This window comes from Ambystoma mexicanum, chromosome 8 (genome assembly GCF_040938575.1).
Source record: "Ambystoma mexicanum isolate Mex_15411 chromosome 8, UKY_AmexF1_1, whole genome shotgun sequence".
In the NCBI taxonomy this organism is placed as follows: domain Eukaryota; kingdom Metazoa; phylum Chordata; class Amphibia; order Caudata; family Ambystomatidae; genus Ambystoma; species Ambystoma mexicanum.
Genome location: NC_090929.1, coordinates 443,846,802 through 443,873,598, shown reverse-complemented (window position 1 = coordinate 443,873,598; position 26,797 = coordinate 443,846,802). Strand labels below are relative to the sequence as shown.

The 26,797-nt window shown below is 48.2% G+C and overlaps 1 protein-coding gene across 2 annotated transcripts in view; it reads right to left on the bottom strand.

Moving 5' to 3' along the window:
* The window catches only part of PIK3CD (phosphatidylinositol-4,5-bisphosphate 3-kinase catalytic subunit delta), a 764,407-nt gene that overhangs the window by 339,936 nt on the left and 397,674 nt on the right, over nucleotides 1-26,797 (bottom strand). For both annotated transcript variants that reach the window (XM_069610020.1, XM_069610019.1), the window contains 2 exons: nucleotides 18,974-19,070; nucleotides 16,551-16,678 (listed from right to left, as the gene is read on the bottom strand). In XM_069610020.1, coding sequence (XP_069466121.1) covers nucleotides 16,551-16,678; nucleotides 18,974-19,070 — 225 coding nt within the window. The remainder of the gene's footprint in view (nucleotides 1-16,550; nucleotides 16,679-18,973; nucleotides 19,071-26,797) is intronic.

Genomic DNA, 26,797 nt, shown 5'->3' with positions numbered 1-26,797 from the left:
ATGGGGCTCTCTCTTTAGCAAGCAAGTGAAATTTAAGCCAAGCTTTGAAGAGCTCCACAGTTGGGCTGGCGTTGATGGTTATGGGCAGCTGGTTCTAGTGGGGTCGGTAGGGGGAAAGAGCGGAAGCGAGAGGAGGCACAGGGACAGAGGTTGAGTGCAGAGAAGCATCGGAGGGAACAAGATGGTGTGTAAACAGAGATACAGACTGGCACGGAGGACAAAACCATTGGACTTCTTTGCAGACTAGGAGAAGGAACTTGAAATAAGAGTGGTTGTGCATGGTCGGCCAACCAGCAAGTCATCGGTAGGTACGAGTGGCGGAGGATCTGTGTAGGTTGCAGAGTGCATGTAGCAAAGTTAAGGACTTTTTCTAGAGGGAAGAAGAGAGGAAGGGCAAAGGGTAGGCTTCAGCAGAAGTCCAGTGTGCTGAGCACAAGAGTGGATATTAACGTTTTTGAAGAACGGTTAGTAAGAAAAGGATACATTTTCCAAATGTTGAGGATGTTCAATAGGAGCAGCAGAGGCAGTGATGAACTGTTGCAATTTTAGGTCTCTATCAAAGAAGACCAAGATAGCAAGCACTCGGTGAGTGCTTCTTGAGGCAGAAAGAAGGTCCCGTTAGCTGCAGTGTGAAGCCAATATGGCCGCAACACAGTGTTGGCAGCTGTGGGGGCACATTGCTCAACTCCAATTTCAGTTACTAAGACTAGTCTATTCCAAATAATGAGCACATGTAGAGGATAGTCTTACAACACCCCCCACTCCCACCAAACATCTGAAGGTTTCAGACCATGAAACTGGTGACATCACGGACAACTTGTGCAGAAAAAAACGAAACGAGCACAACCCAAAAGCAAAGTGTGATATGACAAAAGGAATGCTGCAAAGGGGCCCACCATTCAATCGAGTTGGTGACATTGTAAAAATTTAAATGCCATACATGAACAAAGATATACATTCCAGATATGGATCTTCAATGAGTGTGTCCCATTTAGGGGAAATCTTTGCAATGACATGCAGGAAGATCAACAAAGCTCTAATAGAAGCTCTGCATCAGCTTAGCGCAGAGATCATCCCAGTGGAAAGTCAAAGGACATGAAATGTATCAGAAGAAACACTTCTGGATGACCAAGTTAGAGACTCAAGGAAACCAGAGGAAGGCCTGGTGAGAAAACCTGCATCGCTGGTTGTGCCATGCACGAGATCCAGTCGACAATCCAAGAAGATGCCAAGCAAGTACCAAGACTTTGAAATGTATAGATGTGTTTATTGTAGTTATGTAGAGGTCTAGCTGACGGCCGCACCCACTCAATGCTCACAGTTCACCATCAGCAGGCACGAGGAACTGGACATTGAAGCTTGGGACATGGCAAAGTAAGCACATCTCTCCCTGCAACTCTGCCCAGTCGCTATACTACACATTGAATGCAGAGTTGAGATTTACATCTAATAAATAACTTGCTCTGTGGGAAATAAACACACTACGTTAAACACGTTCATTCAAAGTCTTCTTTAAGGAATCAGCTATTTGATCAGCAACAGTCAGCCATGGAATTGCAAGGGTCGGCGATAATCTAATATTGCTCATGGTATGGCCGATAGCAATGCATAATCAATATTAGCCATTAAAGAAAAAAATGACACTGCAATCTGAAAAAATTATTGTTTTGGACAGACAACTCTCAATGGAATAAGGGCACTGTATACAAATCCACGTGCACGAGTGGCAGTGAATGGGAAATTCGGGAGAGTGTGGGCTACAGAGGAGAACTGGGCAGGGGTGCCCGCTTTCCCCCTCGCTGTTTGCTTTATCGCTTGAACCCCTTGCTGAACAATTCAGGGGGACTCACCAGGTAGAGGGTATACGCGTAGGGGAAAGAGTTCAAACTAGGGATGTATGCAGATGATATCCTTCTACATCTGCGCAACCCGAATAGTCTGGTCCCGGCAGCAATGGCAGTCAAAGAAGACTACGGGTCTTCCATCTTGATCGCAATTGGCAGAGGGAGACACCGGTCCTCCATACATTGGGGATGGAAGTCCAATTGGAAAAAGTCCACTATTTGGGGGTGAATATCACCAGGTCCCTGGTCGAGCTGTCCGAATTATCCTCCGCTACTGGAGAGACTGTATAGTGAAATGACTGTCTGGAGTGGATATACCATCTCGTGGATGGGTCGATTAAACGCCCTAAAATGAAATTCCTCCATAGATAGCTATATCTGTTCCAGATGTTACCCATAGGGGTGCCAGAAGGTATCCTCAGGGAAGCCAGGGGTTGTATGCTATAGTCCCTCTGGCAGGGGAAAAAGCCCTGGGTAGCCTATAGCACAATAGTGCTGCCCAAGGAGAAAGGAGGGGTGGTGCTGCCGGATCCTACCCTGAATTAAAGGTGTCTCCACTGAGAGGGCTGGTGCCACATCTGCGGGAGGACTCAGACAAGCAATGGGTCCATTTGGAGAATCGTCACCTACAGCCAGCGACGGTGGGAGAATGGCTGTGGGTACCGCGTGAGAGGGCGATTAGAAGGATTAGGTAACATCCTATATTGGAAGTGTTGTGGAACATCTGGAGGCAGAGCACAGGGATGAAGGGACTTACCATGTGGCCCTCACACTTGAGCCATTTATGGGCTACTTTGATAAGGGAGGATATCCGAGACCCAGGGAGATATCAGACTTGGTTTGAGGTGGGGTTGGCTAGAAAGGGACAGTTATGGGTAGATTGGAAATTCATTACTATCCAAGAATTGGAGGAATCCTTGAAGTTGGGGAAACTATTGTGTTTCTTGTATCTACAGTTGAAGGGGGTGCTGACAGCATAGGAGTGCAGAGAGTCTGCACAGAGAACTCGCACGAACTGAAAGCATTCCGACACTCCCAGGGAGATGAAGGGACTGATATCACTATTATATGCATCATTGGCGGAAGCTATTATGGGGAGCATGGAAGGGTTGTGCGATAAATGGGAGAGTGGCATTGGGATGGAACTGGATGAATAGTTGTGGCAGAAAATGTGCAAGAGAGCATACAAGACCTCCATAGCTTGCCAATATAAATAGCATGGAGTCAAATTGCTACACCGGTGGCAGTATGATCCAGTGCGGCTCTCAATGATGTTCTCTACAGTGAGCTCATATGGTTGGCATAATTGTGGGGTGTGAGCTACATACTAGCACATGTGGTGGGGGATTCAGTAAGGTGCAGGTGTATAGAGTCGAAGTTTTGGGATGGATTAGGGAGGTGGAGAGTGTGGAAAGAAGCCTGGACCTCATAATGGTATTTTTCAGCTTGGAGTGGGATCAAGAGGGTTGGATAGTTTTACCCAATATAGGATTTTTCTGCGGGTAGCAGCGAGGGCCTGCCTAGCGACGTGTTGGAAAGCCGAACAATTGCCTGGGGTGAAAGAATAGTCAGCGAAAGATAAGGATATATACCTAATGTAAAAGAAACAGCACCACTACATGGGAGCAGTTTCCGGATGGAGGGGGAATGGAGGGGGAAATGGAGGACAGAGTTTTTTTGGGGGGTTTCACTGTTGAAAGAAGGAACAAGTTACTTACCTGTAACTGTTGTTCTCCAGCATGGGTCTGGCATGGATTCACATGCTCATGAATATTCCCCGTCGTCAGGCTGGGAATCCTCGGTAAAGAAAAAACCAGTATCAGTTTCGTTTCTGATCTGTCTTTCGTAGTAATAACCAATCACTGGTCTCTGCGTCATACTGACCACAGCCAATGACTGCCCTCTACCTAAGCACCGCCTCTGGCAGCCATCTTCAGATTTGGAAGCACGTGAAGTGGCAGTATGACCAAGTGAAGAGCCGCAGAGGGGTAGGCGGGAGGGTTCGCATGTGAATCCATGCCAGACCCATGCTGGAGAACAACAGTTACAGGTAAGTAACTTGTTCCTTCTCCAGCATGGGGTCTGGCATGGATTCACATGCTCATGAATAAAGAATACATAGCAGTACACACATGCACAACCACGGGAGGTGGCAAAGGCTCAACATTAAGCATCACATCAACTCAACATTAAGCATCTTACCTCCTCACCAGGCTCACCTCAGGCGAACAGGTTGCGCAGCACTGCTTGGCCGACCCTGGACTCCTCCCTGGAATCCCGGTCGACGCAGTAGAATTTCGTGAAGGTGTGCGTCGACCTCCACGTAGCAGCCCTGCATATGTCCAGCAGGGGCACACCAGATAGGAACGCCGTGGTAGCTGCGATCGCTCTGGTGGAATGGGCTCTCGGACGGCCAGGCAGCGGTCGGTTTGCCAACCGGTGACAGTACATGATACAGCCGGAGAGCCATCTGGAGATGGAAGCCTTCGAGAGAGCCTTCCCCTGATTGACAGGTCCAAAGTTCACAAAGAGTTGTGACGTCTTCCGAAAACCTTTCGTGCGGTCCACGTAGAACTTCAGCGCTCTAGCTACATCCAGCGAGTGCAAAGTCCTCTCAGCCGGCGACGAAGGCGACGGGAAGAACACAGGTAACACCAAGGGTTCGTTGAGATGAAAGTCCGACGGTACCTTGGGCATGAAGGAGGGGTGCGTCCTGAGCACTACCCTCGTGTCGTGGAAAGTCAAGTACGGGGCCTTGCAGGAAAGGGCCTGGATCTCTCCCACTCGTCGTGCGGAGGTGATGGCCACGAGAAAAGCTGTTTTCCACGATAGAAACTTCAACGGGGCCGAGTGCAGAGGCTCGAACGGAGGTCCCATGAGTTTGGTCAGTACCACGTTGAGCTCCCACGCCGGGGCCGGAGCCTTCACCGGCGGGAACGATCTGAACAGTCCCTTCATGAACTCTTTCACCAGACGATGAGACCACAAGGACGTCCGGCCCGTGGTTCTGGTGTATCGGGAGATCGCAGCAAGATGAATCTTGATGGACGCGTGTGCCAGACCAGCTTTGGCCAGCGTCAGCAGGTACGGCAGCACTTGGGGAGCCGTAATCCGTAGAGGGTTAATCTTCTGTGCGTGGCACCAGACAGAGAACCTCTTCCATTTGTGTCCGTAGCATTTAAGAGTCGAGGACGCCCTGGCCTTTGCAAGAACCTCTCTGCAGTCGGCCGGTATGTCGTATCCTCCAAACTCTAGCGCTGCAGGAGCCAGGCCTGCAAGTTCAGCGACTTCGGGTCGTGGTGGAGGATGGCGCCTCCTTCCCTGGAGAGTAGATCCGCGTCCGCCGGCAGCTTGATTGGCGGGGACGCCGACAAGTCCAGAAGGTCCGGGAACCATATCTGCCTCGGCCACGCAGGTGCGACGAGGATCATCCTGCACCGTGACCTCTTGAGCTGGTTGACGAGCCGGATTAGCAGAGGCAATGGAGGGAACGCGTAGAGGAACAGGCCCTCCCAGGGGAACGAGAAAGCATCGCCCATGCTCCTCGTCTGGGGAAACCTGCTGGCGAACCTCCGGCACTTGGTGTTCGTCGCCGTCGCGAACAGGTCGATCTGGGGTGTGCCCCACCGTCGGAAGAGGCGATCCACCAGATCCTGCCGTAGTTCCCACTCGTGGCACGAGCGCAGCTCCCTGCTGAGTGAGTCGGCGATGGTGTTTTTTATCCCTGCCAGATGAAACGGCACCAGAAGAATCCCTTGGGCGACGGCCCAATGCCACAGGTCCTGCGCCTCCTTGGACAGCGCTGGGGACCTGGTTCCGCCCTGTTTCCTGATGTAAAACATGGTGGTGGTGTTGTCGGTGAAGATCCTCACCACCTTGCCCTTGAGGGACGGAAGGAAGGACCTGAGGGCCCAAAACACTGCACGGAGCTCCAGGACGTTGATATGCAGGGACTTCTCCGTCGGGAGCCAGAGTCCCCTTGCGTGCAGATTTTCGGTGTGCGCTCCCCACCCTTCTAGGGAGGCATCCGTGGTCACAGTCACCTGGTGGGCTGGGGTCTGGAAGTCCATGCCCGCCGTCAGATGCGCGCGGGTGCCCCACCACCGTATCGCTCGTCGGAAACTCTCGTCGAGCTTGATCCTTTCCTCGAAGCTGCCCGTCGTCTGGATCCAGCGCGCATCCAGGAACTCTTGCAACGGGCGCATCCGGAGCCTGCACATGGGAATGAGGTAGATGCAGGAAGACATCATCCCGAGGAGGGACTTGATGGACCTCACCTTGGCCGCGTCGGCCACCAACATCCGTTGCACCTTGCCCAAGATGGTCCTGGTCCTCTCCTCCGACGGGGAGGCCAGAAGGGACACTGTGTCGAGCCTCGCTCCCAGAAACAGTGCGACTTGCGCGGGCACCAGGTGGGATTTGGCGTAGTTCACGGAGAATCCCAGGTCCGTGAGGAGTTGGACGGTCCTTGCCGTGTGGACCACGGCGAGCTCCCTCGTCTTGGCGCGGATGAGCCAGTCGTCCAGGTAGGGGTAGACGTGAATCCCCTCGCGGCGCAGCTGCGCCGCCACCGGTGCGAGGCACTTGGTGAAAACCCTGGGTGCCGACCGCAGTCCGAAGGGAAGGGCTTTGAACTGGTAATGACGCCCTTGGACCACGAATCTGAGGAATTTTCGGTGCCCCTTTAGGATGGGAATGTGGAAGTAGGCATCCTCCAAATCCAACGACGATAGGAAGTCTCCTTCCTCCAGCTGACCCAGGACGTGCTGGAGGGTGACCATCCGGAACTTCTGCGCCTTGATGAACTTGTTCAGGCGTCGCAGGTCCAGGATGGGGCGCCATCCTCCCGTCTTCTTCTTCACGAGGAAGTAACGCGAGTAGACTCCGGAGCCCCGAAGCCTCTTTGGGACGAGTTTGATGGCGCCCTTTCTGAGCATCGCCTTTACCTCCAGGAGAAGTTGAGGGACGTGAAGTTCTTTCCTGGCCACGGGGGGGACGCGCGGGCACCTTCTTTGAAACTCGAGCGCGTGGCCCCGGGCCAGGGCGTCCAGCACCCAACGGTCGGTGGAGATGGACTCCCACACGCTGACGAAGCCCGCCAGCCGGCCTCCCACCGGGGTGCTTCGGTGGGGGCCCGACCCCACGGCCGGTTCAATCCTGCTTGGACGCGGCCTTGCCGCCTTGGCCTCCTTGGCGACGACGGCGGGGGCCGCCAGACTTGCCTCGTCCTCTGTAGGCCTCTTGCGACGACGAGCGGGCCGCTTGACGGTAGGAAGCGAAACCGCCGCCGGAACCTTTGGAGGCGCCCTTGCCTCCGCCGCTCCGAAAGGGCGTCCGCCGTTGCTGCAGTACTCCAAGGGCCCGGGCCGTCTCAGTATCCGCCTTGATGGCCTGAAGGGAATCGTCCACTGTCTTCCCAAACAGGTTGTTCCCGTCGAAGGGCATGTCCAGGACCCTGGTCTGGACGTCCTGCCGAAAGTCCGTAGCCTTGAGCCATCCGCGACGTCGAAGGCAAACGCCGTTGCCCATCTGGCGGAACCCAGTGTCGGCGATGTCCGTCGCCACGGTGATGGCGTGGTCCGAGGCCACCTCACCTTCCTGCAGGATCTCAAGGGCCTCCGCCCTCTTGTCGTCCGGCAGAAAATCCAGCAGGGGAGCTATCTTGTACCAGAGTTCCCTGTCGTAGCGGGCCACGATAGCCAAGGCGTTGGCCGCTTTAATCGTCGTCGCCGCCGACGAGATGACTCTGCGTCCCATGGCATCCAATTTCTTTCCCTCGCCGTCCGGCGGGGAAGTCGACGTGGAGGCCGCACCCCCCCCCGCTTTCTTCCTGGCTGCCGCGGAGACGACGGAGTCCGGGGTAGGCTGCGCCCGGAGGCATAGGGGGGCCGAGTCCGGGACCCGGTACTTTTTCTCGTACCGGTCTCTTTTCGCTGGCGTCGTGGAAGGGTTCTTGAGGAGGGAAAGGCCCTCATCCCAAATGTCGTCCAACAGAGGCACTGCGAGGACCGTCTTCCTCTTGGTCTCGCGCCGTTGGTAAAGGAAGCCTTCCTTTTTCTTCTCCTCAGGGCAGAGTTGGAAAAGCTCGGATGCCCTGGCGATCATTGAGTGGAACGATCCAATCTCGTCGGGCGGAGAAGCCCTGGGGGGAGGCGACGACGGAAAATCCTCGTCGTATGCCTCGTCGTCCGTACCCGTCGCTGCCGTGTCAGTCCCCGTATCATCCCCTCGGGTGGACGGGGAGGAGGGCTGGACGGGGCGCGACGGTTGAAAAGGAGGCGGTGGATGGATCCTTCTTTTCTTGGTAGGGGGAACACCAGAAGGTCCCGGTTCTGGATCCCCCGACGGGAGAGGTTCCTCCGTCGGTAACGGTAGTCTCGTCCTTATCTCGGAGCATAAGGACTGTATAGCCAACAAAATGGCCGCTGAGTTGTCTTGCGGCGCTGGCAGAGGGGAATCCGACGGGCGAGCAGGGGCCCCGTCGGTATCCTCGACGATGTCGTCGTCGTCACCTGCGTCGGGGCCCATTCCGACGGGCTGGTCTTGTTCCACGCCTAGGCCGTGGCTTAAGACCTCGATCAGTTCCTCTTCTGAGGTTGAGGCCGAATCTACGACGACGCCCTGCCCCCCCTTCTTCCCCACGGAGGGTTTCACGGGGGTCCTATCGATGGGCACGAAAGAAGACTCCCTCCGAGGAGGCAGGGAGATTCTGGGCCCCGAGGCCGCCACCACTGGTGCAGCCTCCACAGGCTGGGCCAGGGCCGCCGCGACCGTTTCGATAGAGGGCTTGGTCGAATGGATCAAGGCCTTCACCACCTTAGGTGCGCTCACCGCCTTATCCTTGAGGGAGGGGGCACTGCCACGCTCCTCCTCTGCCTTAGAGCTCGACCGGGGTCTCTCCAGGAGCTTCGCCGGGTGCTCGGCCTTCCTCTTACCCGACCCAGAGCGTTGGCTCGTGGTTGATGGTGCCGGGGAGGGTGCGCCCTGCCTGGCGCCCGTAGAGCCCGACCGTTCGGCGCTCCCGGTGCCAGCGGACTCGCGGTGCTTGGCCTTATGTTGGGCCCCCGTCGCCGGGGCGCCCTCAAAGGTCTTAGAAGACCGCTCAGATTTCTTCTTCTTCTCGCCAGACGGGCTCTTACCCTCCAGCCAGCTGGCGAGACGTTGATGGCGGTCCTTCATGGTCCGTTCCGACATGTTGCCGCAAAACGCACAGTCCTTCTCCACGTGCGTCTTGTCCCCATGAAGGCAGTAAAGGCAGAAAGAGTGTTCGTCCTCCTTGAAGACGTTCTGCAGCTGGCATCCAGGGCAGGCCCTGAACAGCTTTCCGGGCGTCGAGCTTCCCTTCTCCTGGGCCATCTCCGAGACCGGGCCTGAGAAGCTTCTGGAGTCCTCCGAAGTGTAGCTCGACGAAATCTTCACCCTTGAGGGGCACAGATGAATCCGACACGGGTCCCCGTTGATCGGATGTAGGATCGGTGGAGCTTGAGGCTCTTTTGACCGAAAGAATCGAAGTTTTTGTGAAAAAGCGCGAAAAAATAGCACTAACGCTCGAGAGCAATAGCACGAGGATCCCAACACATGAACGTGCGGTAAAAATCTGAAGATGGCTGCCAGAGGCGGTGCTTAGGTAGAGGGCAGTCATTGGCTGTGGTCAGTATGACGCAGAGACCAGTGATTGGTTATTACTACGAAAGACAGATCAGAAACGAAACTGATACTGGTTTTTTCTTTACCGAGGATTCCCAGCCTGACGACGGGGAATATTCATGAGCATGTGAATCCATGCCAGACCCCATGCTGGAGAAAGTATATTATATTGTTCTTTTCTGTGTCTAAAATTGATAAAACCGAGAAAAAAAAACATTTCTAACCCCAAAAATAACTAGAAATTCCTGATCCTAAAACAGCAGATAACCAAAACAAAAGGCTGTGCGTTCACACAACATCCAGCAATTAAATGTGCCTCAGATATGCCAACCATCATCTCTATGCAGATGCACCAGTAATTTTTGCTCACATGGGTGGCACTAAAATGCCACCTAAATAAGCCAAAACTACAAACATGTTTTCTGGACTAGGGGCGTCGGAATTTAGCTAGATCGCGATTGTGGAACCATTACACAATCTTTGCCCTGCTATTGACAAGACTTGCCCTCCCATTTGCATCTTTTCTGAAGAATTTTCATTTCAGTTTGTGTTAGGAGGTGGACCCAGAGGTCAAAGGGAATATATAATTTGGTCATTCTTTTAAAGCATTTGGAAGTTTATCCATGCAGGATTTTTATTTATCACAAAATTGGTCTTGAATTGTTATCCTCCAATAACTATTCGAACTTGGAATGAATTTCAGAATAACATCATGGCAACATATTAGAGTCGTAGTTTCAGTTGGGGAAGATTCTTTTTACAATTTCATTGGATTTGTTTTTTGGGCATGGGATTTGCTTTTTGGGCAGAAAGAGTCGAAGCTGTCAGAAGGGCGGCATAGATCGTTCAAAGTGTGCAAAAGGCCCAGACACGTCTATTAACACTTGTCTGTGGAAAATTAGAGCAACCATTGCCCCAGTACCAGTAATGTATTCAGATCCTTGCAAAGCAAGCCAACCTTCTCCTTCGTCTGGATCTGAACTGCTTTTCACTGAAATCACAACAGGGTGAACAGTAGGCTTTTGTTTGAAAGCTTTTTTAAAATTTGAGATAATTATTCCCTATTCCCTCAAGGTCTATAATAGGACATAAGCTCTGGTATGATAACATTTGAAGAGCCTTTAGCTATATTGGGTGGATTGTAATAGAAATGTGCACAACCTGTAATCAACATTTTTCATGTTTGATATACAAAACCCTTGGCACCAGAATGCCAATTCAGTCTTGTGCAAATTGGTTAAATTGAGTGTGTTGGTGAGATGGGCTCTACAGTCCGGAACTTAAGCACAGAGAGCAGAAGGAAGCAAACTATTTTGAGCTAAAATTGCATTTTGATTTACTGCATATCATCACACTAAGTTAAGTACTCATTACAGTACTGTGTTCCTATCCATAATTAAAGCGAGAGAAATTTTGGGGCAAACGTGAAATGTTTTTAAGGAGGGCCAAGTCCACAATTCCATTTAGGTCTATGGCTCAAGATGCAGAATACCGAGCTCTCAAGTTGATAAATGCCATATGCAAGTAGCCCAGCCAGTCCTGGCTTGTTCCCTTTTGTATTCTGGGACTTGTGGTCTTTCATTTGTAATGGGGAGATTACACACTTCCAATGCAAAGTGAAATACCAGAACTAGGCACACATGCCATGATATAACCTAGCACTGAGCATACAAAGCAGCAACACAAGAAGGGTGAGGGTTTTGTATTTGTATTTAGGTATACAACACAAACCCTGCTAGGAAGCAACAGAGTGCTGTGCAAGCAATTTGGTGGTTAACAAAAGTTGGTGGTAAGGGAGGTTACATGTTCTAGTTGCTTGGAAATCCTATACTACAGGGTTGTTAAATGCCTACGAGTAGTAAGTCCTAAGTGACCCCAAGTATTCCCTGGAGACCCATGCCTCGAGTTTCTTCCCAAATTAAAGGTGTACTGGAGCAGTCCCAATGACAACTTTGTGGTGTTCCAGTAGGATGGGGCTTAGCAAGATACCTCTGTGGATCAGTTTACTCTCAAGCTCTTGCAATGATCTGGCCTCCAGAGGAGCATGTACCACCTCAGACCGAGTTCTGAGGCTAGGTAGGCTGTCGTTTGAGTAGTAGTTGCCTTGTATGTGATAGACAGTTTTAAGAGGACCCTAGTTGGGATTGGTAACCAGTGTATACAGAAATAAAGGAATTTAAGGCAAGATGCTCTCCGAGGCTGTGGCCAGCTCAGTTAGTTAGGTGCTTGCCCCAGACATCTGTACTCGCACTGCAGAACACAGAGGAATCTGCTATGAAGGGATTGGCATTGGAGGCTGTGGGCACACAGGCAGGGCGATATATGAAGATTACATCATTGAAACTCGGGCATTATAAGATTGGCATCTGAGAAGAGAACATCTAGGGCTGGCGTCATGGAAAGGTTGGCAGGATATCGGTCAGTATCAAAGAATTAGTGCATACGTGCTGGCATAGAGGGCTGAAGAGCATGCAGTTATAAGGAAAGTGCAGGGTGAAGAGCATACAGTTTGGAGAACTTTTCAAGTTGGGGTCATCAGATGGTGGGGAGCAACTAAGTTTATGGAGCAAGCAGGGTTTTGGGTGCTGGTGGCGGCATGGAGGGCTTCAGTGCTCACAATATAACGGGGATGCAGGGTTTCAGGAATGTGAGTTTTGGCAGCATGCAGGTCTAGAAAACCTGAGGAGGAATATCTGAATTAGGGTCTCCTAAGACTACAGGGAACACAAGGCTGACCGCGGCTGGCGAGTATGAGGTCATGCAGGCTAGACAGATACGAGGATGGGGCCATGCAGGTTGAGAAACATTCAGTGTTGGCGGTTTGAGACGGTTGAAGGCATGAGAGGGTAGAAGGCATGTGAGAATGAGGCATGCAGTGCAGAGGGCATGCATGGTTGGGGGCCATCCAAAGATTGTCAGCATTCAGAGTTTGGGTAGTCTTGGATGGGGCCTGAAGTATTGTGTGAATGTAGGCTAAGATTGGGGAAGGGCTGGTGGAACGTGAAGCCATGGGGGTGAGGCATGGCGACAGTGGTACATTACTGGAGACCACCTGAGGTTAAGTGGGCATTTGCGCCCCAATAGCAAATCAAATGCCCCCCCCCATGTATACCCTATCTGAAAATTAAAAGCGAGGTTATCTATAGAACATGGATTGATTGGTTATTTATTATGCACCTATACCCAAGAGTTTTAAGGCGCAACAAGGCAAGGGGAACAAAGGGAGGACAAGACAACAATCTTACTAGGCCCCCTGTCACTGAGATTGTGCAAGTGCGCAGCAAGAAGAGCAGAGGGTACAGGGAGAAGTGCACCCACAGCAGCAGGGTCCTGTGTTCAGTGCAAGGAAGGCTTGGACTACAGGGGGCAATCCCAGCCCAGTAGTGCAAGGTGAGCCATGAGACAGTGCAGCGACCCACCTGCAGAGATATAGAAGTAGATGAGCGAAGGGCTCTAGGAGGAAGGTACACAGGAAGAGCGAGTTGACGGTAGTGAGGGCCACAGCCCCAGAAAGCCCTGTGGGCGATGCAGAGGGTCTTAAACTTGATCCTTGCAGCCACCGTGAGCCAGTGGAGGGATTTCAGGGCCGGAGGGACTCGGTCCCTGGGCTTGAGGCTAAGGATAAGTCTTGTGGTCCTGTTATGGATGAGTAGAAGAGTACAAAGAGTAGAGATAGGCAGATTGAGAATGTGGCAGTTGCAGCAGTCCAGCCCAGAGAGAGCCAGGGCTCTGGAGACAGTGACCTTCTGTGGGAAGGTGAGAAAAGGGAGAATACCTCCGACAAGGAACCGCTGGAAATGGGCCATCTTGGCAAGGTCCTTGTGTGGAGAGAGTGGAGTCGACGATGACCCTATGATTTTTTGCCTCATAAGAGGGTGAGGGCAGAAGGCCCAAGGAGAGCGGCCAGGGTAAGGAAAAGCACAAGCAGGTGTCCCACTGAGAAGGATCTCGTTCTTACTACCGTTAAGGCAGAGATCATTAGAGGCGCACCAAGCCTGAATAGCAGATAGATAGCCAGGGATGAGCGAGGAGGAAGAGGAGGCAGAGGGTAGCATGAAAGAGAGCTGTGTGTAATCCGTATAACACTGAAAGCTAGAGGAAAAAGTAGAGCTCAGGAGGGCCAAAGAGGCCAGATAGACATTGAAGAGCCAGAGGGAGAAGATAGAGCCCTGGGAACACCACACATGGAGAGAGAGGTGGTGGAGAGAAAGGGCCCAAGCGGAACCTGGGAAAGTCAGTCCAGGAGGAAGGCGGTTAGCCACGGTAGAGCCTGATCCGTGATGCCAAGGGTGTTGCGGAGACTAGCAATCAGGATGTTGTGGTTGACTGTGTCAAATGCAGAGGAAAGGTTGAGGAGAATCAGGACAGAGAGCTAGAGTCAAGATTAGAGAGCAGATCTTCACGGGTGTTCAGGAGTGCAGTTTCTGTGCCTCTGGATTCTCTGAAGCCAGACTGATGGACATGGAGACAACCAAAAGATGCACGAGGGAGTGCATGAGAAGAGAGGGGAAAGAACCAGATACAGAAAATCAGCTAAGAATGGAGCGAGAGAACCAATGTTGTCCTCAATGGTTCTGGAGGAGCAGGGGGTTACCTGTTTGGATGAGACTTTCATAGACCGGACTGGTCTGGAAACATCTTCAGCTGTTGCAGGACAGAGGGAGGAGAGACGGAGAGGAGAGGGTGGCCAAGGAGGGCCTGCAAGAGGTGGAGGGAGAGAGACGAGGAGGAATGTGCGGATAAGATGTCCTAGGTTTTAGTGGTGAAATGAGAAGCCAGAGCAGTGCACAGGGCCTGGGTAGGTGTAGAAGAGGCAGATACTGCCGTATGATTGGCCAAATATTTTTGTTAACAACTTTATTTTATTTGGTTGCAATCATGGAATGAACAGAACATTATTACATACTTGGCGTGAGTCATTCATTTAGCGATGCAATTTATAAAAATAACCCCTGCCCCCCTGGTCCACCCTCAGGGTTTACCCTCTGCCACAATCCCTCATGGACTGACAGGAACTGGCCAGAGAGCCCCTTCCTCATTTTGCAATCCCGCAGGAACAGACTTGGTAGCCATGGCTTGTATGTTTATGCTGGAAAGTCTCGATCATACTCCAGGATTGGGGCCCAAACATCTGTAAACCGGTGTAGTAGGCCCTTGTTGGCCACTGTAACCTTCTCAGCTACCAGAATATCCCATATTTTGACCCACCATAGGGAGTTTTCCAAGTTCAGGCGATCGTGATCCTCCCTTCCAAGAGGGGCTTAGTGATGAGCTTGGCCGCAACTGCTGAATTTGGGAATCGTTGTCCTCAGGAGAATCACTTTGGGCCTTTTTTCGAAGTTTAACCTGGGTAATGGCTTCAATTGAGGACATTACTTCTTCCCAGAAGGCTTGAACAATGGGGCAGTCCCACCACACGTGCATTAAGTGCCTTGCGACCTACAATTTCACCAGCACTGCGGTCTAACTAATTCTGAATGTGGTTGAGCCGCACTGGGGGGTGGGGTGGCTGGAACGGTAGTACCAGCGAAGAAGCAGTTTGAGAGCACATTCTTTGTCACACAGCACGAGGAGGAGTAGCTTCTCGTCCAGATGTCCTCCCAGGTATGGTCCTCAATCGGGTGACCCTAGTCTGTTTCCTAGCGTGTCATATATGTAGGGCGGAGGGTCAGCATATCATCCTGCATCCGCCTGTATAATGTGGAAGTGTTCCAACCAGTTAAACCCTCTTGCAACGTAAACTCAATGGGGTCGAGGTTACGCGTGGCCCTTTGTCGAACCAAACAGTGCCTATGCCAGTGACGGAGTTGAGCGTAAGAGAATTTATCCGTCTTGGCCAGCTGAAATGTCCCTTTGGAGTTCTCGAATGTATGTGGTTGCCCGTCTTCAAATGGCTGTGCCACAGTTTGTAACCCTCCGCACGTACGGTTCCCAAAGTTCATATGGTGCATGCCCGGGGTGAACACTGGATTGTGGAAGACTGGGGTATTTGGACCTATTCCGCTCGGGATCTCTGGATTTCCTCGCTCAGTCCCACATTCTCACCATAGATTTTGTGGAGGAGAGTATGCCAGGACAGAGTTTTCATGCAGATTGGGGGATGTGCGAGATGGAACGAAGGGAAAGCAGCAATTTTTATTGTTCAATGTCTACCCATTTTGGTGGACTTCTTGCAGATTTGTAAAAGTTCAGACGTGTTATTAGAGTCTGCAGAGATGCAGGCTTCAATATGGACCATCTTCTTAGAGAAGATGGAGTCTGTAAATTCACTTAATTGTAATTTTAAGTGAATTTAAATGAAAATGAGAGTATACCGATCCAAGAGAATCGCTTCACTAGGGGCCTTAACTTGGGAAGCGGGCTGTTACCGACAGTCTGCCTGCCGCCTGGGGTAATGTCGCCTCAGTACATCCTACCTACATCAGTAGGCATTTACACACTCCACCAGATGCTTTCTACTTGGTTAATCAACAATAGTGCTTTATCAGAGCCCCCACCACCCCCCTTGACTTCCCTGCATCCATGTGTTCAGTGCAGCTGGGTCTGCATATGCCTGCTCCACAGCTACATGGGGGTAATAAGTATCTTCTGTGAACCAATACACTGCAACATGCGCCTGTGACACCCAGCTATATTCCTTAAGATTTAGTTCAGGTGTTTTGTACCCAATTAGCATGAATTTCCCACCTTCCTTGGCCATCTTTTGGTCCTTTCAAAATATGGATTTTATGTCACAGTTTTATTCAGTCTTATTGCTTTTTGTGGAGTACTATTTCCGCTATGAATCTGGTAATTTAGTTAAATTTTAGCTAAACGTACTTTCTCAAGTACTTCAATTCTGGGGACAAATTAGTTGGGGAATGCCCGGTACTCTGGTATAGGCTTCCCGAGTGCTTCTTCCTGTCAAGGAAATGAGTTTTCATTGCTTGCAGTTTTTGAAAAAGACTGGTCATTACAAATCCGAGTGGCAACACTATTTCAAGAGTGCTAGACCTCTTTCTATATGACAAAGATCCATCTTATATCTTTTTCTGGACGGCCAGCTGCCAACCCACTTACCTTCTCAAAAGATGGATAATATACAGGATGTGGGGAGAAGACAGGGAAGACAATGCGCAAGGTGGCTGCACTCTCTGTATTCGGGTTACTTTGGACTGTTGCCATTGGGTTCAACAATTCTTTGTCATCTTGAAAGGAAACAGCAAAGTCAGGAGATGGAATGAGTGCAGGAGCTTTTAATCATAATTTATTACCAAGTTCACCGCCACACATTCACCAATTCCACATTACTGTTGACCATCGTCACAATTCACGGTCATCAATTTACCCTTTTCCTTCGTGGTGCCCAAGGTGAGTGGAGCCTCTTTCTTAGCCCCGCATTCTGTCCAAAATAACTTTAAAAATCCCCCCTGCCCACCCACACCCCCTAGCTCCCGCTTCCTGGTCTTACCTAACACGCCTCCCTAGCCTGCCTCCCGCGACCCGATTGGCCCTTCAAAGAGGACATTACTGATCACTCCAGGGCAGCCCGCTGCCCCATTGGCTAAATACCCTGAGGCAAAGGACAGCTCCAACGAGGCGGCTCCAAATAGTATCTGCAGGTATCCGCAGGAGAAGCCAGTAGCCTGCCATCATCCACCACCAACCAAAAAGTAATTGTGGCAAGGGTGGGGACTGAAGCAATTACTTCATGACAGAAAGCCCTACCACTTCTACTTAAAAAAACCTTTAAAGTATCACTGTGTTACATCGTACTGTCACATACTAAGGTCAAACGATTATTCGTAGCCTATTAGCATCACAATATTGAACCCCCTCCATCTATACTGTGCTCCCAACATTAAGTGTTCCACTGCGGTTTAGTTGAATTTAGAAAGTGTGCCTAATATCACTGCTAAAGTGTATTCTAGAAAGTGTGCCCAATTAGCGTCACTGTGCTAAAGTTGAATCTAGAAAGTGCCTAAATACGTCACTCTAGTATAGTTGAATTTAGAAAATGTGCCTAATAGCATCACTGTGGTATAGCTGAATTTAGAAACTGCGCCTAATAGCGTCACTCTGCCAAAGTTTTGAACTTGGAAAGTGTGCCAAATATCATCACTGTGCTAAAGCTGAATCTAGAAAGTGTGCCTAATAGCGTCATTGTGCCAAAGTTTGAACTTACAAGGTGCGTCTAATAGCGTCACTGTGGTATAGTTGAATTTAGAGAGTGTGCCTGATTAGCGTCACTGTGCTAGGGTTGAATCTAGAAAGTGTGCCTAATAGCATCACTGTGCCAAAGTTTGAACTTAGAAAGTGTGCCTAATAGCGTCACTGTGGTATAGTTGAATCCAGAAAGTGTGCCTAATAGCATCACTGTAGTATAGGTGAATTTAGAAAGTGTGCCTAATATCATCACTGTGCTAAAGTTTAGTGGATGGAGTGGATATATCTCTGTATCTCCTATTTATGCTATGTACCTGTATCCCAATGTTATCTGTATCACATGTTTACCCTATCCATCCTGTCGCTTTATATATGTATGCCGCTATGTATGCCCCCTGTCCTGCCCTTGTGCTTGGTCGCAGGCGCTTTACTGATAACCACCATATCACACTACTATGCTTAATCTCTCCTATACAACATCATTCAACTAGAACACAGCTATGCTATGACACATTCAGCCTAGCTGTTCTCATACTAACATGACCCCATGAACACCTCATCATCCTAATAAAACACAGATAGCTGAGCACATACTGGCTAGCTTAGGCGTCTCCTCAGGCCTAACGCAGCCAGAACTCAGTATGGGTACCCACCCTCCAGACTGAACACATCCAACTGATTTCTTCAGCACCACACCTACTGCTAAGAAGCGGCTATCATGCAACAACCACACCAGCTGCACACATCTGGTGCGCCCACGCACCATACAACACTCTCTCTCTACTGACTTGAACTGCGGTTCCCGAGGGCGTTCAACCTACCAGCGCTTTGAGGTCATACCAAGGATACATAAGGTGCTCTATAACTGCCAATTAACATAACATATCACACCTATAATTACTATCAGTACCCTTTAGGATATACAACCCATGCTTGAACACCACATAGTGTAGCAATTGTCAGCAGCCCCTGAACAAATTTCCCAGGCAGAGCGACAACCAGGAAACCTTAATCCCTTCAAGCAATTAGGCAATTTCTAGTGTCCTTCGGACCGTCGACTTCTTCAGTTTCACAAACATAGGAGTCACTGGATACCTAGGACATGGCTGTAACTAACCCACATGCACACACAAGGATTGTGCCTATGCTCAGCCCATACACTCTACCCTTCTTTATACTCAAGGGCCATTGACAGAAGAGCTCATCCTTCTGACTCAAATCTGCACCCTAAATATTGTCAGTGCAGTTACCCATTTACAGCATGTGAATTCCCTAGCTCAGATACGAAGAGAAAAAAAAAAAAGGTAGGCACAGAAACATGGAACCATAGGCCATACCTGGAAAAAAAGACCACATGCAGAAGCAGCACTCTCCAGTCTTAAGGCGGTCCTTGTAATCAAAGACCATGGTGTTCACCCAGGCAATGGGACAGTCCTGTGGAAAAAAGAAAATTACAATCAGTACGAAGAGAAAATTAATAACAGATTAATACAGTTACCAATCTTTCGTGCCACTTATTTCTTCATCAGCAGGAAAAACTCAATTTAAGACAGAGGGACACTTGCAGAGAGAATCCGTTAAATAGTTGGAACCTGGGGGCAGCGAGAGAGAGTGGACAGCGACTAAATGCTCCATAGACATAAAAGGGGTGAAAATCCTTCAGTCGCATGCAAACCAGAAGTGATAGGCAAAGTAAAAAACTAAATAAGAAAGTGAAATGAAATAATCAATAACAAAAATACAAGCATAATATTGGTGTTTGCATTCAAAAGTTAGAGCACTTAATTTCATTGTTGATCAAATCCAAAATGAATAAACGTGTTCAATGAATTAAGGTGGCCTGTCAGATGTTACAGCTTTGAAAGTGATATGGAAGAAAGGCTTTTTCGCTGAGCTATGGTTAATGTTGCACAGCATATTACAGTGAAAAATAAGGAGTCTGTTAGAGTTAATTTCCTTAACTTTGAGATCTTAACTAGTTTAGAAAAGCACATTTTGAATCGGCTAAGAACGTGATTGAAAGGTCAAAGAGGGCTCTGCAGAGAGGCACCTTCGATGTATTGACATGTACTGCATTCAACTCGTCAAGCCCACATTTAAATACACAATGTTTGCTATAATAGCTGTGTGTTACTTCCTACTTAGCTTTCACCTTACTTTTTCATTCTTCCCTTCAGACCTACAGCGTCCCTTTGTGTCATGCAATTTTAGCCACAACACTCAAGAGAAGTGGCAATAAGGTCCTGGACACATTCATCTTTCGTGGGGAGCTGGGTAGATTTCCATGTCCTCAATATTAGCTTCTTGGTAGTCACTGTTGCCCTGAACAGCCAGCATCTTTGTGGGTAAACTAGCTTATCGAGGAGAGCATCATCCCTCTTAATTTAATTTTCTTTCCTTATCAAGATTACAAGTAGTTCAATAGTGAGACAGAAGAGCAAGGCGAGAGAGGACAGCCTGGTTCCACACTCCAAGGCAAAGAGTTTTTAGCACTGTCCATTGGAAACGATAAAAGTTGTAGGACCGTTATATAATCGCTTCACCAATGTCAACGTTTGATCAGAACTTCCTATCTTCCACTGCTTCAAAGAGAAACAACAATCTTACTAGATGCAGCGAACCCCCTTTGACCACATTGAATGGGGACCACTGGGCTATATAGCTTCCTTGCATCTGTCAAATTACAAATCAGTTTCCCCATGTTCACCACAGCATATGAAGTCTTAATGAAGCCAGGCCTGTATGGATCATTAGCCTGGGTGTCATCCGCTCTACTTTCCTTGTTGAGACTTAATATTTTCCAGTCTGTTTTGATAAAACTCACAGGCCTATTACGTCTGGGTAACAAACCTGTTCTTTCTTTTTCTTAGGATAATTGAAAAAGTTGGATGATGCAGCCTCCACCAACTGCCCCTGGTGGATTGTTGAGGCACAATTTCATTTTTGGAACTTCTGCTGTCTCTTTTTAAGGACCCCTAAACGTTTTGCTTTTAGCTCCCTCTTATTTGTTGGATCAATGACCTCTTTTTGTAGTCGGAGTGCCCCCTACCCCCCATTGCAATCCTATTTTAGTACATGGTCCCATGACAGCCTATTGGTTTTCGGGAGCAGGCTGGTGGCAGCTGCAATTTCGTTTTGGGTTGATGAGGAATTCAGACAATTTTCTGCACTAGTAGCCCAATGTACCTTTTTGGTAGCCATTGGGGTACTTCTGTATTATTATTTATAAGTCCTTATATAATGAATCCTGCAGAGTCCTCACCAAACCGCAGCCTAAAATCTCCTCCCATGCGGCCGGGGGAAGACAGCCGTTACCTGATCCTAACCCTGGGGGTGAAATCAGGAGAGAGAGGATCACATGGGAGGAGACGGCTATTAAGGGGAAGTGGTGACTCTGCCTTAAGAAACACAGTATTCATCTTTTGCGGAGGAGAGTCATATCATCCCAAGATACCTAATGGCATGTTATCAATATTCAATATAATATCCCATATAACTTCTCAAATAAGCGGTCATGGAAAATAATTTAGGCAGAATAAGTTTGGCGCTTCAGAGGTTCAAGAATCAATTGTGAAATCCTTTAATAATCATGATCCAACTCTGGGTAGAAGTCCTCACTCCAATAGGGGACTACAACCCCTTCTCACACCCTCCCCTCACCCCGATGACAATATATAAAACAGTGACCTTTAATTTATTAATCATTTTACATTTTGTTAAACTGCTGTGGAGTGGAGTACCCATAAAGTTTTAGGTACTGCAACGAGGAAGAAGAGCTTAGAGGCGATATAGATTTAGAATACCATTAATAAAAAGGTGCAGTCTAGTTGTTGTAGACCATCGCACCAAAGCAGGACCTCTAAATCCCAAAATACGATCTATCTGAGTGAGGAAGGTGAAGAGGTTGTATAAGGCAGTTCGTACAGCATTGCTAGAGGAGAGGCTGTCCGAGGTGTGGAAGCAGCCACTGACAGAAGGCCAGTGAATGCGATCAAGAAGATTGCAGGCGAACGGCTTTGCAGAGGACGCGCAGCGGAAAGCGCCGTAAATAGAAGCCCAACTGATGGGGAGATGAGCCCCTGGAGCAACACATGGGGTTTTGGTGAGCGAGGAGCTACGTAGCTCATCGGCGGAACGTGAAAGCTTCTGAGCGAGCTAACAGGATGCCCAAAATACATTGCAACCGTTGACAGTGAGAAGGAGACGCCAAAGAAAACCGGTGAGTCGGCCCAATGTTAATGCTGGCACCAGAGCGCTCCGAAATGAGGCAAGTGCTAAAAGCACACAATTTTGAATACCAAACAATTAAAAAGCTTAAGCAGAATCCATATGCATAATTAAAGAAGCAGAGCAAGAGTGGAAACCATATAAGTTCCCTTCTATGAGACTAATATTAGGGAAAGCTTACAACCAGCATTACCAACAACCAAGAGGCTGGACGAAAACCACATTAAGACAAGGGCATGCATGCCTGTATGAGAGATCAATTGGGGAAAGCTTATAACCAACATTGTCAACAGCCAAGAGACTGAAACCACACAGTGGTGACACGGGTGCAGCTCTCCCTTTTTGGGATATCTACTAGGAGAGGCTAACAACCCACACTGCCAGCAGTCAAGAAGTTGTCAAGAATTAGCTAAAAGACAATTTGAAATGAATGCTTCTGTATTGAATTTCCAGTTTGAGGAAAACTGGAACACACATTACCAGGAGTCAAGAAACAGTAAGAAACAAATTATTGTTCAGCCATCATTCCAAGAGATTTTGGTGTGGAGAATCATGAAATCAATATTGCCCTCCTCTTTTGCAGTTGTAGGAGTTTTCTTCCTGGCAGGCAAGTACACCAGGAAAGGGATCATATTGGTTAGCCCTGGCAGGCCAGTGTTCGAGGCAAGAAGAATAAGATCTGAAGAAATAGGTTTGTGATAAAAGATTTGTTTGACAAACTGTGATATCAACAAGAATGCTTACCTTTGCTTTGGAACAGTTGTGCTATCATGACAAAAAGTGTTTCACTTGCAGCTGTGTTTTTTCCTAATAAAAAAGTGTTTCACTTGAAGAAATTGTGGTATAAAAATTATTGTTGAAGATTTTCCTGAAGAGAACTGTTGCTTTGGGTTTGTGAACAAACAATTGTGAAAAAGACAGTGGATGAAAGACTTTTTGTGTTGCCTTACTGAATTTTACAGCATCAGAACTTTGTTCAACATATTCCTGAACTGATCCAGGGGAAGAGAATCCAACCCTGTTCGCAAAGATTGTTTAAAGAACTATTAAGTTTGAACTGTCAAATTATATTGTTGAACTCAAAGAAAGCCACATATTCCATGTTTAATTATTTTTATGTATTAGTGTGAGGGTCAGACTTTTTGGATATTAGATCATTTTTCGTTAGTTTTACTTTGCCAGGTTACAGGCTGGGTCAGGCTATGCATGCTGGCACCGTTTTGTGGGCCATTTTACTGCCACTTTCTGTTTTTACGGTTTGGGTGTTCTGTCTTAGTGTTGGAAGTTGATGTTGGCTGTAAAGATTTTGAGACCCTGAATACCCCACCTCATCTGGGCCATCCTGCATCGCACCCAAAGCAGCCTTCCTTGTTGGACAGTCTGTTGCTAGGCTGCCTTCCTTTGTTTAGCCCTTGGAACTGTAACCAGTTTGTCCTGGTTCTTCGGTCTTCCTGGCGTCTGCTCATTCGTTCCTTTTAGTTCTGGATGATGAGTCAGAACCAAAGGAAAGGAGATTGTTGTTCTTTTTGGAAGTTGGGGTCATAGTAGGTCTAGGGCTCAACTCCCTGAGTGACCTGATTTCTTAGGTTATCCGGCAAAAGAGCTCTATTCACGGGTTGTTCTGCAACTCAGGAACAGTCTTTTAGGGAACCATGACTGGGTAATTAACTTTAAGCGCTTTGTTGGGGAATATTTTTGACTTACCCTCAGAGGTCTAGGGTGCTCGAAATGTTCTGCAGGCGTGCTTCAACCACATTTCCAATTTGTTTGAATTGCTTTCTGGGACTTCTGGGTCTCAAACCTGGTTCCTTTCAAGGGGGTCTTGTATAGAGTTCCCTGCAATGGGTTGGAAACATATCTGCACTTGAGACGAAGAAATGGTACTTGCCTTGCGTTTCACTACTACCGCAGACCTGCCTACTGTATTTCCTTTGGAACTTTGAACTGTTACTTGAAACTCTGCCTAAAGTGGATTTTATCTGGACATTGGCATTGTTCATGGCTCCCTCTGAGTCGCAGGAGATTTGGGTCGAAAGACTGGAATTTTACCATTTGTGCTTGATTTTTACTGTACTGTTTAAGTCTCATGCAACACATACCAACACAAAACACTTGGTTAGATTGTATTAGTGTACAGTTTTACTGTAGCTCTTTATCCTAGCATTGTAATGCTCTTTATCCTAGCACTGTAATGTGTTGGTTCTATGACCTGTGACATATGTAGCAAATATCTCCCCTCATGTGGCTAGGGAAAGGCAGAAGTTACCCGACTCTGACCCTGGTTGTGGACATCTGCGGGAGGACCACATCCGGGGGGGAAACCAGCCACGGTGCGGTGAAGATGCCTCACTAGAAGACCCGTCATGCACCCCCCCTCCACTCCCCACGTGAGGGATAATAGTCACCAGTCATTGCCTTCCCAGCTATTTATGGTAGATTGTAATCTGGAACTTTCTGTTATGGGCTTACTGAGACCAGGAAGAGGGCCCGAGTAATGAAGATCATGCCTGCAGAGAACCAACAGCTGACAAATGCTGGGAACTCAAACACCTGAGAAGCCGAGAATATGGAGACACACCATACCAAAGTCTGGTTGGGAAACCGGAGGGACGCGAGCAGACTGGAGAGCAGGCAAGATTGTTGCAATGTCAGAAGAGGAGGCTCTGAGACCATAGGTCCGCAGCACGGTAGGAGCAAGAGACATCTACTGGGAGAAACGCTGCAGTGCCAGGATCTGGAAGCCATTACGACATTGGCCAGAAGACAAAGCTTACTACAGGGCAACACACAGACCGCAAAGAACACCAAAGCAGCCAGGAGAGATCAGTGAGCTTACACAGGGAGATTAGGCACCAGGTCGTTGCGAGGCATACACCGCACACCAATTGAAAGCAATTGGAAAGCTGGGAAAACCAGAGCAGGGGAGCTGGGGGAAACTGGCAAGCATGTGAAGTTGTGAATGAAAGGCAGGCAAAGACCCAATACACAAATGGAAATAAATATGAACACACAAGAGTGTTAGAACATTTACAAAGTCCTGGCAGGCGAGTATACAAGGCACCTAGCATGCAAGTCTGGAATCCGCACCCAAATAAAAGGAAATAAAGAAGTCTGATGAAGTCCTGGCAGGAAAGTATCCAAGGCACCCTGAATGCTAATCGGGGACCCGCACCCAAAATACAAGTAGGCAAGTCTTAACCAAGTCCTAGCAGGAGAGTACACCAGGCCCCTTTTGTTTACAAGTCAGGATACTCACTCCTGAACTGTGTTGAATACAAACAAGGAAAGAAAGCAAGTCTTCTGAAGGATTGAAAAAGACCAAGCACGGGAGGAGCAACTTCTTGGTCTCTTTCTTTTGTTGTGAACTTGGAGAGAGACACTTCTATTAAGAGAGGAGGGTAATCTCGCCACAAGGCAAACCATTTCCAAATATTTAAAAGTAGTTCAAAGACCAAGAATACGGAAATACTTTCTTGGCATTTTTGGGTTAAACTCGTAAACCACTGTGCTGAAAGCAAGCAAGAGAAGAAAGTAAAGAAACCTTGTAAATGTGTGAAACCCCAGCAAAGGGGTTTCACACTTTTCTTGGAAGTAAGAGATTGTAAGGAGAAGAAAGGACAATCTCTTGATATGAAATCCTTACCATATATTTGAAAGTGGTGGAAAGGCTGAGAGGAGGCGAACCCACTTGGCACTTATGAGACTGAACTGTATGAGAGTGAACTGTAAAAGAACGAAGAATTAAGGAGAAGGGAAAACCCTTCCAATGATGCTGGAACCTTTGGTTGTTTATTTCTTTGACACCCGTTTAGAACTTTGAGTTTAACTTGTGGACTACAGCTGCAAGTGGTAGCTAGAGAAAATGAAGCCCTTTTGCACTTTGATAGGTTTAGTCTGCAAGGGTCAGTGTAGGTTTTTGGACATAGGACAGAAGACTTACTTTAGACATCTTGACAGAGACCGTAGTTAGTTTTGTTGAGGCAAGAAAACTCCTCCTAGATTAGAGAAAGATATACTTTTCTCCAACCGATTTCTTTTAATAAAAGTTTCTAGCAATCAACACTATGCATCTGTATCCGAGTCTTACTCACGATACCTCACAGAGCGTAGATTTATTCTTTCCTTTTGGCACCCTATGGGAATGGGTATTGAAGTCCTGCTTTAATCCTATTAGGTCTACAAGTTAATGGACAGTGTGCATTTGGAACACTAAATGGTACTATGTGCTAGAGGGTGAGGAATACTGTGATTGTTTGCGTGCCATCTTGGGTTGTCCCGATATTGACTGTCATTGTAATGTTTTGCTGTGTCTAGGGCTCCCTTGACTTTTCCCTCTCCTCTCTTGAACTTGTGTATGCAGTACTGATCACTAGAAAGTGGTGTCATGTGTCAATAGTAGGAGTGGATTAGGTCTTAACCACCACTGTTTTTTTTATACATAGAGGTGTTCCATCACGTGATGTGTACCTAAAGTACTTATGTTAACCTGGTAGTCTTTATATGTATGCCTTGAATTCTGCATATCAGTAATGGGTGTTTTTTGGGTTAACTGTGTAGAGTAACTGAACCCTACCCGCCCTCTTTACCTCCTGAAATGACGCCTCACTGCTTTACAATTGTTACTTTTAGGGAGGTTAGGCTTCTCATTTGGCTGGATTTGTTATTTCGCCATTAGGTTAGTTGGTTGCACAGTCCTCACCAGATGGTTGTGTAACAATTCCTCCAACACTGATGCTTTGTACAAATGATGCAGAAGTTGACACTCTTTCCGGCAATATATTTCAAAATTCCAGCGGTAACCAGTCTAGTCCTTGTAATTTCTCAGATTTCAAACTGTTGTACACAGTTCTCAATTTCTTCATTGTCTGTTCCTTTTCCAGCCGATCCAGTTCAGTCAGTTCTGGTAAATCCACTCCACAGAAGAATTCAATAGA